A 13,728-nucleotide genomic window follows, 5' to 3' on the forward strand; every position below is an offset into this window, starting at 1 on the left:
ATTACTTTTGGTCCCTTGAAAAAAGAGGCGGCTACGTATTAAAGAGCTGTAATTCCTAAACCCTTGCTCCAATTTGGATGTGAATACTCTCAAATTACAGCTGAGAGTCTGCACTTTAAGCCCATATTGATTATATAATTGTATCCTGAATATGTTTTCGTAAACAGCTAAAATAACAAAACTTGTGTCACTGTCCAAATATTTCTGGGCCCAATACTACTAACTGTATGACCATATCTTTTTTTAACTTCACATTGGCATCAGGTACAGTTCCCAAAATCTGGAGTCAAACAACGTATTACAGCCACAGCAATCAGGATTTAGATCAAGTCATAGCATGACAACAGCTGTGTCCACTTTACTTTATCATTGAAGCCTTGGACCATCATCAGCACTGTGCTGCACTTTTCACAGACCGACCTAAAGCATCTGACTCAGTCCATCATAATTATTTCTTGGAAAAAACTGTGCTCGATTGGATTAGATGAACACTCCACTTAAATAGTTTTATCTGTCAGATAGGACTCAAGCTGTAGTTTCCTACGTTTCCTACCTTCCTGATCTACGATCGTGTCTGTGCTTGATTATGGTGATTCTGTATATATGCATGCTTCTCCCTCCACCTTAAAGTCTCTTCACTCTGTGCACACAGGAGTTACATTTCTCACTCACCACTGCATCTTATATGAAAAGGAGGGACGGTCATCTTTAACAAACAGGCGTGTATGCTGTTTATTTATGATGCTCTACTGCAAAAACTCCCAGGTTACCTTTGCTCTCGGGTCGTGTTTAAACAGGTCACAGGACATTTTAACATAAGCTGTACCTCACAGTGAAATTGGAAAAAATGTTTTCAAGCACTGTGCTGCATAAATGCAGTGAGCTCCAAGGTTACAAAAGGCTTATACTTCTATGTTCACAGTCACACTTGTTTTTACCTAATTGTGGAAAAACGTTTTCAGGCTGAATGAAAAGTGCAATCTGTTCCTGTCTAACACACACACCCACACACACACCCACACCCACACACCCCCACACACAAGTGAAAACACTATTTATGTTGCTGTGTGTGTGTGTGTGTGTGTGTGTGTGTGTGTGTGTGTGTGTGTGTGTGTGTCCACCTGCAGGAGATGGACTGTCCTTCACATGTAATATCCTCCTGATGAAGTGAGGTCGATTTAGGTTTCTAAATCTCAGCATCCTCCATCTTTGCTCTCCTGTGGCTCCTCAGCATTCACTGTACACACTGATGCACCTTTGAATCACAGACCCTCCCCCCAAACTCCTCCTCTAATCTTTTCCTAATTTTAATGTACAAACAACATGAAGGGAAGAGGTAAAATATATTCTGGGACATAATGACACTTAACTCCTGCCAGCACTGGTTTTAATCCAAAATCTTTTAAAATTTGGAAGAAAATACAAAATCTATGAGGATCAACCAGGATATCCAGGATGGGATGTTGTCTGATAAAAGGTGGGGTTTCATATTAAGTCAGGGTGAGAATAAATGGTGTTTTTTGGAGTTGAAGTGCAGTGGCCACTCTCTGCTTAGAAACTAAGTGTACAAATTCAATCTTCTGCCTATTAGGAAAGCTTTGCAATGGTCACATGCAGTGGATGTTTTTGAATCAAACAGACGTTTGCCTGTAGCTGACATTAGGACGGGTGTCTCACATGTGCCATCTTGGCCTGCTGACAGGAGATGTGAACTGGAGTTTTGACAGCGCCTGTCAAAAATAGAAAAGTTAACATATTACAGGATGACTTGCAGTGAAGTGCACAGACATTTTAAGGGGCTGTTGCTCCAACCGGAAAAAAGGTCTCAGACAATACTTCACAAAGTGAAGATGATATACAGCAGCAGCAGTGATGTGTACTATACTATATGACTATATGATGTGCACAGCATGGATCTACTGTATATGTAGTAATGTCTTGTAGCTGTAGTGCAAACAGCACTACACTTATTACTTTTCCAAACACTTCCAGTCATGGTGATGAACCTACATAGAATTATCACCCGAATCTACAAACTGAGCTGTGCAGCGAGTTTCAGCTTGTTCACTCATTTTCCGCAGCAGCAGGCACGACTCCAAATGACTGCTGGATGTGTAAATAAGCAAGTCGGATTCATCATTAAAGCTTTATTGGGTGATAATTCACCAGTGTTGTGTTCACAGCTTGTTTCCACTGCCCCCAAAATGTTTTAGAGGCGATATTGATTTGATTCATTTCTTCTATGCTTGAAAATTTGACTCAAGTTGGAAACACATAAATCTAAGATAAAGACAGCTTTTCCATCATTCTTCTGTATTATGTGCCAGCACAAAAAACAAACTCCTCTATTCCTTCTGCTGTACATAACACTCTGGGTGCATAATCTGGATGTGAAATTTTCTGCTGTTGCCTCCTGCTGACCTGCTCTTGTCACTGGCATGTTGTTGCTGTGGTTTTGTGTCTGACATCATGACATTATGCTCTATTTATTTTATTCTGTTATTTTAATTTACTCTATTCATTCCTCTTTTATAGATTTTATTGATTGTAAAATGAATTGCCCTTTGGGTTTAATAAAGTGTTCTGAGCCTCTTGTCAATGCCATGATGTGCAGCAAAGGTCAGTGTAGTTGAACATTTGCCACAAAATCTAGCAGAAATTCACAGTCCTGTGAGCAGTTGTGGCTTACTCTGTCCTCGCTCTGCACACTTTATGACATGGCTGCTTTCTCAGACTTGACAAAGCTCATGAAGAGCTGGAGGAGGACATTATGTAACTGTTTTCATAAGCTGAAGAGTGCTCTTCATGATGAATAAACTGATCTTGTACAGTCGGTGAAGTGCCCCTTTAAGTGCCTGACAAGTCTTAATTGCATCTCAGCACAGTTGAAAGAGGTCAGCCTCTCTGCGGTGAAGTGCACATATTGAAAGAGATAAAGTTGATGTGAGAGGTGGTGTTTTCTCAGTGACATGCAGTAATCACTGGGTGGTTCGGAGGGAGCATGAAACATGACTCCTCCACAGTAAGAGGTGTTTTTGACGGAGGACAATCATTCGATACAAAAGCGGTGGCGTGAGCCCCGGAGACGTCAGCAGTCCCCGCCTTGAATTATAAGAATCAATTGTTGGATTTCCTAATTCAGAAAAAAAATGGTTGGAGGCGGCATCTGACTGTCAGGCACACAGAGCGCGCGGCTGTCGGAGACACCAAAACATCTGGATCTCTCAGACTGACATAAAAAAACCTCTCATTTGTGTAAATGTGATAGTTATCCACATCATTTGTCTGGAAACGGTCCAAGAGCTTTGGAGAATGCGTCGCACCTCAGGCTGGATTGGCTGGGCGCTCTGTTTGTGCGCATCTCTGACCGTGAGCGCGCAGGAGCACCCGGAGGACGACGAGATCATCCTGGATCTGATCCGCGAGGACGGAGCTCAGCCTGAAACCAGAGCCGAGCCCGCTGCTGAGTTCCTCAGGTGCAACAAGGTAACCATCACTGGGCAGTACTCAGACCATTTACTTTGGCAAAAGTACATAAGTAGCAGCATCAAGATAAAAAAAAAAAAAAGAGTCAGAAAATCAATCATAAGATATTTAATTTGTTTGTTTTGTTGATAATATTTAGAGACTAAAAAGTACAATATCTCCCTCTGAAATAATGTGGAGAAGATGAATAACATAAGTACCAATCTCAAGTACCAGTAATTCAAAATCAATACTTGAGGAAATGTACTTAGTTACTTTCCACCTCTGATCAGACTGCCAACAGCTTGTTTTTACCTGAGTTTGTGTACCTGACAAGTCTTCATCGTCTATACAGACATTAGTCCAGATTATCAACAGGTTTTCACTTAATATTGAGCCATTAAGTTACAGAAAAGCCGTTTAGAAGGTTCCAGGTAAAATAATCCAACAGAAACAGAAACTTCTCTTGCCAGAGAATAAACTCCATTTAAATGTTTCCTAACAAACTGGAAACCCCAGATTTTTTTTTTTTAATCTATACTATATAATTAACATTAGAAATAATGAATGACATGCTACACGTTACAAAGTACTGAGTAGCATTCTGAAAACACTCCCTGTGCTGTGCCCCAGGCGGCGTGGCAGATGCCCGGTCAGTACCTGGTCATACTGCATCAGGGGACGCACGAGTCTCACGTGCCGAGGACCATCAGGAGACTGAGAGCCAAAGCAGCCAGGAGAGGCTATCTGCTGGAGGTGCTGCAGACATACTCTGGAGCTCTGCACGGCTTCCTGGTCAAGATGAGCAGTGACGTCCTTCACCTGGTAACCGCCTCAGCTGTCAGCATGTTGCTGCTGTGCTTAGCTGTAAAAACGTTAGATGTGAATAAAGGTGTGGGCTAACTTTTTAGTGAAGACACACAAAAACTGTTAATCAACATAAATGCATGTATTTATGTTTGGCCCCTCAATAAGATATACAGTATTCATAATATTCAGCCCATTGGTAGTTTTCATGTTTTAATGTTTTACCTCCTTAAATTACAGTGGACGTAAAGAGACTTATTGAGAGAGACACTATAAAGAGACACTGAACAACTGATCGATTTTATCTTTCAGTGGTTCAGGATGTGTTTAGCTTTAGTTAAATACTTGAAGCAGAGGGGAATAGCTCAAAGTCAAAGCAAAAAAGTAAGAAAAAAAAAACTAAATTGTAAAAATGAGTGGGTAGGTGCCAGGGTAGGTGTTAGAAGGTCCATGTAAACTGAATGTAAACATGCACACGATACAAAACTGGTTTATCAGCCTAGGGCACCTATGACTGGGCCAGGCAGATAACTGTCGGTATGTCCAGTGAGAAACAAAAGAGTCTCTACTCAAACAGATCTAAGACTCAGCTCCAGAGAGCAGAGGAACTCTGTTTTTCACTGGGGCAAAAGGTTGAATAGCTCTCTATCAACCTGGAGTCAGAGGTGAATGAAAACCAGACTCTCAAGGATCAGGTGGAACATTTGACCAACAAGATCCAGAGAGCGAAGGCCTGGACACAGGAACAGATCAATCGGTTCTGCAACGAGAGAGCCAACTTCGCCAACAACTGAAAAAAACAAAAAACATAGTTGGCTCATCAGAAGCACCAGGAAGAGTTGTTGGTGAATAAGGAAAAGCAAACAAGGTGTAAGCTTGAGACACTGAAAGTTTCATGCCAGGAGATCCACCAGTGGTATGAGACTGAACACTGAGAGGAGCTGAGAAACTGAAGAGTGATGTCCTTCACCAGATCCAGAGGCTGAGGGCTGAAGAGGATACCCTCCAACAAAAAATGGAGCAGAAGATCAAACTCCTGCAGCAAGATGCCTCTGAGAGGGAGAAGTCCTTCTGCAGGGAGTTGGAGAAACTGAAAATCAAACTCCAAGAACAGACGTCAGCAGACATTGACGCACTTCACACAGAGACACCACAACTCATGGATGATCTGAAGGACGAGGTCTGTGGGCAGATGGAAGAGGAAGAGAATTAGTCCCTTTCTATGTTACAAGCACCTGAACTACTGAAAGAGGCTCAAGTTCCCGAGGAACTCAGTCTTTGTAGTGTAATAGTTGAGTTATAAAAATTGCAACAATGATTATATAACATTATATTTTAAATGCATAGCTTTAGTCATATAGAAACATGCTTTACAGTGAAACTGATGAAAATGCAAGAGAAGGTAAAAAAGGTTGACAAAGTAAATAAAAATAGATCTCATCAAGTTAAATGATGGAATTTATAAGGTATGAGACATACAGATGGAGAAAGATAGAGGACCCAGGACAGACCCCTGGGGGACACCAAAACACGAGGATCACAAAAGGAGGCCTTTTCAGCCTCAACAGAGAGAGAGTCATATCACTGATGACAACTTAGATTTTCAGCTGATTAGGACTTTATGATCTACAATAAGAACAATGGCTCATCACACCACAGGACCTTCCTCCACTTTGATCACTGTCAAAATCCAAATTAAAGCCACTGTGATTCAAACCATAAAATAAAACATGAAGCTGTCAAAAGTGTTACGGAAATAGTTGCACAGATTCACGTTCATCAACTTCCCATGTGGGCTTTTAGTTTTTGTTTTAGAAGCACTTCTACAACGACTAAAATGTGATTGTGTTCCTGCCAGGCAGTGAAGCTCCCTCATGTCCACTACATAGAGGAGGACTCGTCCATCTTTGCTCAGAGTGCCCCCTGGAACCTCCAAAGGTTACTGCAGCCTCATGGGGGCGCCTCTGAAAACGGAACATACTGGCCACCCAGTGAGTCCGTCTCTGTGTCCGCCTCTCACACACCCACACACACCAGAAGTAACTACATTTCAAATCCACACACTGTCTGTCCACTGCAGATGATGGAGGGAAGGCAGAGGTCTATCTGATGGATGGCAGCGTTCAGAGTTCTCACAGAGAGGTTGAAGGACGAGTGCTCATCACAGACTTCAACAACGTCCCTGAGGAGGACGGAGTCAGAGTTCACAGACAGGTTACACACTCACACACACAGAGAAAACATTTACACTTTAACATCATATTTGTCATTGCAGCTCAGTCAGAAATGTTTCATACCAGCACATCTGTTTCAATCTCTTCTACAGGCCAGTCAGTGCGAAAGTCACGGCACACACATGGCCGGGGTTGTGAGCGGGTCCGACTCTGGTGTTGCTCGAGGCGCTGGTGTTAATCTAGTGCGTGTGCTCAACTGTCAGGGGAAAGGGACTGTGTCAGGAGCTCTGGCAGGTAGGACTCCCACAGAACTGTTGCATGATGGACTGGAGATTATACATTATGACCAATGCCACCCACCTGTCCTTTGTTTGCTCAAGCTTTAGGCCCATTCACAGTTGGCAAGAAACACATGCAAACGGCACAAGAGGGCCACTACATCTGCAGCAGCAGGGTTTACATGTTCTTGAAACAAGCTTTTTTCTAAACGTCCCTCTCCTGCCCCGGCCAGGTATGGAGTACATCCGAGCAGCCGTACTGGCCCGTCCAGTGGACGCTGTGGTTGTTTTGCTGCCTTTCATTGGTGGTTTCAGCCGTTCGTTAAATGCAGCCTGTCGGGACATGGTGGCTAATGGAGCGGTGGTCATTGCTGCTGCAGGAAACTACAGAGATGACGCCTGCCTCTACTCACCAGCTTCAGAACCTGAGGTTACATAACACTTTATCTAAAAAAGCCTCGTGGATGCATTCAGACACACAGACACACACACTGTGTGTCTTTATCTTCCCACTGACGCTGTTTTTTCTGTAAGAATGACATAGTTGAGAAAAACATTGTTCTTTTCAGCAAAATGTCCCCACAAGACAAACACTGAGTGCTTCCCAAATGTTGGGCCCCACTAAGTGACTAAAACAAGAACACAAACAACCCTCGTTTCACATCTATTGTGTGTGCAGGTCATCACAGTGGGGGCAGTTAACTCAGCGGACCAGCTCATGTCACAGGGAGCGGGTGGCACCAACTTCGGCCGCTGCGTTGATCTGTTTGCACCCGGCGATGACATCGTTAGTGCCAGCAGCGACTGCAGCACCTGTTTTACCTCCCGCAGTGGTACCTCCCAGGCTGCTGCACATGCTGCTGGTATACACACACGCACACCTAAAGAGTAAATAAAAATAAAGTAATCTGTATGCGTAGCTGCAGGACAAGTGCTTTATATTTTGGTTTGTACATGTGTAGGTATAGCAGCAGTGATCCTGTCATCCAATCAGAACATGTCACCGGTGCAGGTCTTGCAGATAATGCTGCATTATTCCATCAGCAACACGATCAACTTCCTGTCTCTGTCCGACACCCATCGTCTCATTACTCCAAACCTGGTGGCAGCCATGCCTCCTGACAACAGCACGGGTTAGTGACTCACAACACTTTATCTTACACACACACACACACACACACACACACACACACACACACACACACACACACACACACACACACACACACACACACACACACACACACACACACACACACACACACACACACACACACACACACACACACACACACACACACACACACACACACACACAGCATGTGCGAGTAGTTGACATTGTGTGGCTGTTTGGACGTGCAGATGGGGAGCTTCTGTGTCGATCAGTGTGGTCAGAAAGGTCAGGGGTCACGGCTACTGACAGGGCTATCAGTGGCTGTCGTGTGGGGGAGCAGATGATGAGCTGCCACAGCTTCACTCCTGACGGTGTCCACATGGGAGAAACCATCACTGTGAGTTAAAACTGGCCTCTCGTTATTGGTAGAAAACACCTCAATGTAAGGCCTGCTGTTTAAAAACCCTTCCCTCTCTGTATCCAGGTGACCAGTGGGCAGATGGAGTGTGTTGCTCATAATGGTCCGGGGAGTAAAGGTGTGTACGCTGTGGCCCGTTGCTGTGTGATAGGTGGCTTGCAGTGTCAGGTCCATGCCAGTCCAGAGCCTGGGCAAGATGCTAAGTGTGTCGGCCCGCAGCACCACCTGACCGGTAAGTCACATAGTACAATCTGCTGTAGTTAAACTGGTACAAGCACATCTGTTTGGCTGCCGTCACTCAGTTTCAAGCAGCAGACACTGTGGGAAATACATTTATTTGCTTGCTTGCCGAGAGTCAGATGAGAAGATCGATACCACTTTCATGCCTGTCCATTAAATATGAGGTTACAGCCAGCAGCTGGGTAGGGATGGTAGGAAAATTATTGGGGTGGGTGGCAGATCCTTACGTTTGATTTTTTTTTTTAAAAACAGTAAGACCGTCTTCAGGTTTATTAAAACCAACACAATTAACACTGAATGAGTGAACAGGGCGCAGGCAGCAGCTCTGTAATATTTTAGCATCACCCATCAGCATCACAGGGTAGGACGTGCTAAACATGAATTAAATTATATCCATGTGATTTAACTTTACCATACTTTATGCTATCATGTATATCACGCATAAGAATAATTGCAGCTCTCCTGTCAGTGGAACTTGTACTCAGGTGCTGTAAGGTGAGCGCAGGCTTTTGATGTGGCTGCATTTAGAAGGTCTTGGTCAGTTATACTAGTTACCATGGTGATCGCCCTGAGAGGATCATGGACTTTGCACCATTGCGTCAGTGATAAATACCATCTATGTGTGCAGCATGAAGTGCAGGGCTGTCAAACGCCATCTATAACACTTATATGGTTTGTTACTTTACATCATTGAGTTCAGTGTCTAAATGATGAATCGCGTGTGGAGACTGAAAATCACTAATGGGGAACACTCTCAAAGTTTCTCTTGTTTGAGCTCACTTAAACAGGCAGTTCGTCTCTCTCTAGGCTGCACATCGTGGTCCACTGCAGAGATCCGGTCTGACTCCCATCCACATCACGGCGATCAGAAGAAGTGTGTTGTGGGAGACGGGGTGACATCCCATGCCGTGTGCTGCCATGCTCCATCTCTGGAGTGCCACCTGTTGGAAAACATATCATCAGATAAAGATCAGGTACAAAAAACAAACAAAAAAAAAAGATGGAAATGTCTTAAGGGTTCCCCTCAGGTCTTTACCCTCTCATATTGGTGCTGTTGTCCTGCAGGTGGAGGTGTCCTGTCCCTCTGGCTGGACTCTGACAGACTGTAGTGCCGTCTCTCAGGGCTCTGTTGTTTTGGGTCCAGTTGCTAGGGGCAACAGTTGTCGTGTCCGCAGCGCCACAGGAGCTGACGGGGCTGCAGGCATCGCCGTCTGCTGCCGGGTCAGACCGCCAGAGCAGCCGGCCTCGGCCCCTCACTGATCCGCTCACTATCATGTCTCACTTCAGCAGAGCTACATCACATTTTGTATCACTTCCTCAGACTTACATATGTTGACTAGTCTAGTGCCGTCTTGTTAGCTATTTTCAAACCATCTACAGTTTGTAAAATGTAACCAAGTATATTTTTTGTATCTTTTCCAAAACGATTATATTAAAAAGATATTTCATGGACACATAATTTGTTATATTTATCTGACGTGCTGTATTCACTATACAAACTGATAAACAGACACATTCAAACTATGACTCTATGAGAACTTCATGATTTATAAGATTTAGGACTAGTTTCTGACCAGTGGGGACCCAAATAATGTTCACAGCACACAGTAAGATGGATCTGGTGCCCCAATAAGTCATGACAGTGCGACAGTGAGCCCAATACCAGGACACTGAAACTGGAGCAGCTAAATGGAATTCAGCCATCATAAGTTTTATTAGTTACAACCTGTCATTATGCTACTGCAACATATCATGATAGCACTGAAACACCATCAGAGCACACACATCTCACCATCAGCTTTGTTTTTTACTGTCTGTGACAGCACAGCACCCAGGTATCGGCCTGATTAGCAGCTTGATTAATGAGCCCACTGTGCACTTTGAGTCTGGAACAGTGGGAGCACAGAGATGAGGTTAAATGGCCGACTTCAAGTCACGTATGTTCACTTTATGTTTGAATAAACTGATGAGTGGACTGAAGTTTGATTGCCACAGGAAATCTGATACCATTACTGCTAAATTGATGCAACCCTTCATGACCGATGTCTCATCAGTGGATCACTTAAAGCCAGAGGCTGGGCTTGTGCATCAATTCATTAAGTGGAGCTCAACATATAAAAAGGTACAAATCAAAATTAAGGTGCACCAACATTTTGTAAAGTGAGTAGAATAAAGTGGTGAATAATCTGACTATAAACATACACTAAAAAAATGTTTACAAAAGGTTGTGCATTCCAGTTTATTTTATATCAAATTTCCCCTTAATCAAACTCTGATGTACAAATTAAAACTGAGTTTTAACATGCATTACAGAATCCTGCGATAGCAGAAGTGAATTTTCAAAACTGAATGACAGTAAAAACCCGTACAGATGCCGATCCCCACCCACGCACTTACCCATCCCTCCCTGCATCCCAGGATTAAAACAAAAGATTGTTTTGAAGATTTTTTTTTTTTCCATTTTTTTTTTTTTTTTTAAGTACTTGTGGTGATGTAGCAGTGGGGCAAACCTAGGAGAGACTCTTGGCTGAATGCGACTCATGTTGCCATGGCCATGTATCACTTGGCACAGACTGCATGCAGCTCCATCAGATAACCAGCCACAGAGAAGGGGCGTATGTTTGTGACAGTCAGTGCTAATGACCAAATTACACAGCAAACAACACGGGGAGGGGGGGGGGCTGTTTTTTTTTCTCTGTCACACAGAAAAGACAAACTTCACCACCACTTACTGCCACACATGCAAACGTGCCGGAGAGCACGACGTGACATTCACATCTAGTGAGATAGAGAGGAAAATAGGCTGGGTTGGGGGGGGGAGTGGTGGTGGTGGTGGTGGTGGTGGTGGTGGAAAGGCTAAAACAGTGTCTTCCCTCTTCTCAGGCTTTGAGGACGCGGATGAGCCTCAGTGGATTGATCACATGTCGACTCCCAACAGAAAACCTTTTTGCATGATTGCTTCGTAGGTCCTCACACTGTAAACATTTACCTGTTAAAGCTGAGAGCAAATCTGCTGAGCTAGTTTAGGCTCATGTCCTCAGAACGTCTGAGTGAAAGTGTGGCTTCCTTTAAAACTATCTGGCATAAATCAGTATCTATAAAGTGTGTCTGCTGAGCGCAGAGTGAAAAGAAGCAGCATTTTACCTTCACCGAAACCCTGTCCTGTAACCTAAACCCTGTCTTTATTAGGGTAAAACTTACCCACCCCCCAACCCCACCACACACACACACATGCACGCACACAAACGCACCAACAGTTACATTCCTATCCTTTGTCACGACACACAGAGGACATTTTCCCTGTATTATTTGGGGTCAGATGGGGATGGAGAAGCCCTGTTGCACTCCTACAGTGACACTATTTGACCACAGGAGACACAGGCGTGGTGTCGCGGTGTGGACAGGTGGAGCAGGCGTTGACCCACCTCTGCGTGGATGTGACGATACAGTGTCAGAGGTGGGACAGGGGAGTGATCGGGAGGTTAAGGCACTTCAAGTCTCCCGATGATTGGGGTAGGGACAATGGGTGCACGCTGTTCTCGTATGAAACTAGAGCTACATTTGGATTTAGCTCCTCTGTGTGTGTTTCCAAAGGCAGACAAAAGCAAAAGGCAAAGCAAAAATAAAAAAAAAGAAATCAAAACCTGATAAAGCAGAGGTAACAGTGAGGCGAGGAGGACCTGTTCTTTGTGTTTGTGAGCGTAGTGAATGAGTGACACACATTTGCATGTTTTTCACAAGTTCTATCATGGTGTGTTATTCGTTGTGTATGTATGCGTGGATGTGTGTGTAACCTTGGCACCTAAAAATAAAACATGCTCCTGAGCTCCCCCTCAGTCGGCACTGATGGCCCACTACGACTGATCTGTGCGCTTCCAGATCAGCTTTTCTTGCATAAGGCTTGAGTCCCTAAATGTCCTGTCCGACAGTCAATCCATCCAGAGACCAAGAAAAGCGTCAAAGAAAATAAAACGCGGCAATGAAAGGAATAAAATCCAGCACGTGAGGCTGCCTGAAGGCGAGGAGAAGAAGTAGTAGAGGGAGAGCGCTGGCCATGGCACTGCTTGTTTCAGATTTGCTGAGGGTCGGGACTTGTCCTGTTTCTAGGACAGGGCCTGCCCTGTACTGCGTCCCCGTGGCTGCACTTTGGTGACCAGGGTGAAAGGTTAAGTCACAGGCAGAGTGGCTTGCTATCAGGGCTGCCATGTGTCTGCATAAGTGGCACTGAAAAAAACAAGTTGTTAAAAGCAAAAGAAGAGGAGGCTCTAGAGGAACTGACCAGTGCTGCTGTATGTCACAATAGACTGGGCTGGACTATAAAGTGCATACTTAACCCCGCCCCCTCCCAAGTGCTCGTGTGTGGAGGTGTTCCTGTACAAGTGCGCACGTGTCTCCAAGTTCCTCTAGAGCAGCTAATGTGACCCCTCGCTAATTGCATGGCTGTGGAGAAGAGCACAGGAGACTTTAAAATATTATCTTACACTGGAAATTACATCTATGGAACAAATCTTTACAATATGAATATGTCTATGTAGATACATTAGCAAATATGAGCAGAAAATTGTTAAAACACAACCCAAACCCATCCTCCACCTTGCTGTCATTCTGAGTGAATGAATGAATAAAAGGATAAACAGAAGTCATCCGTGATTGTGGAAGCTTTTCTGCACTTCCCACCGTAATCAAATCTGCTGCCCTTAATGATAATGCATCTCCATCATCGCCTTGGCTGCTCTGAAAGGAAGTAATTTACGATTTATTCATAGCTCCTTCGTTGCCATAGCGACCGAGAGAGTAAATGTTCTGATTGGCTTGTAGTGGAGTCCTAAATGTCCTGACCAATCAGAGGCAAAGTGCAGCCCTTTCAACTGGCTACCCGGAGCTGTGCCGCCTCTCCGTCGGAGGGATCCTGCTGGTTGGAGGATCTATGGGTCTACGTCTTCTAGATCGCTCTTCGAATCGCCAAGCATCATGGGAGACTCCGAACCCTGTGAGACGGACAAGGTGTACACTTAATATGACGAGTGAAAACATGTGGTGATTTTGTGAGGGAAAAGAACAAATGGTGAAACAGAAGCATGACAGTGGGATTACAATTTCTATACAACACATGTGCATCTATCTGTAGTATTCATGGCTGAGCCAGTCTGACAGCCTTGTGCTGTGTGGGCACCGTGTCAGACATGACAATAGAGAGGCTTCAAACCCACCGCTGATAACAACCGTGGGAGG

At 44.4% G+C, this 13,728-nt stretch overlaps 2 protein-coding genes across 3 annotated transcripts in view; one reads left to right on the forward strand and one right to left on the reverse strand.

Annotated features, from left to right (window-relative positions):
- Positions 1–3,202: 3,202 nt before the first annotated feature.
- pcsk9 (proprotein convertase subtilisin/kexin type 9) lies at positions 3,203–9,878 on the forward strand. Its single transcript, XM_070832393.1, has 12 exons — positions 3,203–3,486; positions 4,099–4,290; positions 6,131–6,263; positions 6,353–6,486; positions 6,599–6,740; positions 6,958–7,154; positions 7,404–7,587; positions 7,687–7,857; positions 8,087–8,235; positions 8,323–8,488; positions 9,304–9,470; positions 9,562–9,878. The coding sequence occupies exons 1-12, from the start codon at positions 3,313–3,315 to the stop codon at positions 9,754–9,756; spliced, it is 2,004 nt and encodes a 667-aa protein (XP_070688494.1). The 5' UTR covers positions 3,203–3,312; the 3' UTR covers positions 9,757–9,878.
- Positions 9,879–10,721: 843 nt separating this feature from the next.
- usp24 (ubiquitin specific peptidase 24) overlaps positions 10,722–13,728 on the reverse strand; it is a 31,279-nt gene continuing 28,272 nt past the window's right edge. For both annotated transcript variants that reach the window (XM_070831556.1, XM_070831555.1), the window contains exon 67: positions 10,722–13,484. In XM_070831556.1, coding sequence (XP_070687657.1) covers positions 13,422–13,484 — 63 coding nt within the window. In that variant the 3' untranslated portion in view covers positions 10,722–13,421. The remainder of the gene's footprint in view (positions 13,485–13,728) is intronic.

This window comes from Pempheris klunzingeri, chromosome 6 (assembly GCF_042242105.1).
Source record: "Pempheris klunzingeri isolate RE-2024b chromosome 6, fPemKlu1.hap1, whole genome shotgun sequence".
Lineage (NCBI taxonomy): Eukaryota > Metazoa > Chordata > Actinopteri > Acropomatiformes > Pempheridae > Pempheris > Pempheris klunzingeri.

Bases quoted from the DNA above. Each gene is read 5' to 3' on its own strand.
- pcsk9 (XM_070832393.1), top strand. From the start codon at position 3,313: ATGCGTCGCACCTCAGGCTGGATTGGCTGGGCGCTCTGTTTGTGCGCA. The intron at 6,487-6,598 runs GTTACACACTCA...TCTCTTCTACAG, and splicing joins GAGTCAGAGTTCACAGACAG to GCCAGTCAGTGCGAAAGTCA. The intron at 6,741-6,957 runs GTAGGACTCCCA...TGCCCCGGCCAG, and splicing joins TGTGTCAGGAGCTCTGGCAG to GTATGGAGTACATCCGAGCA.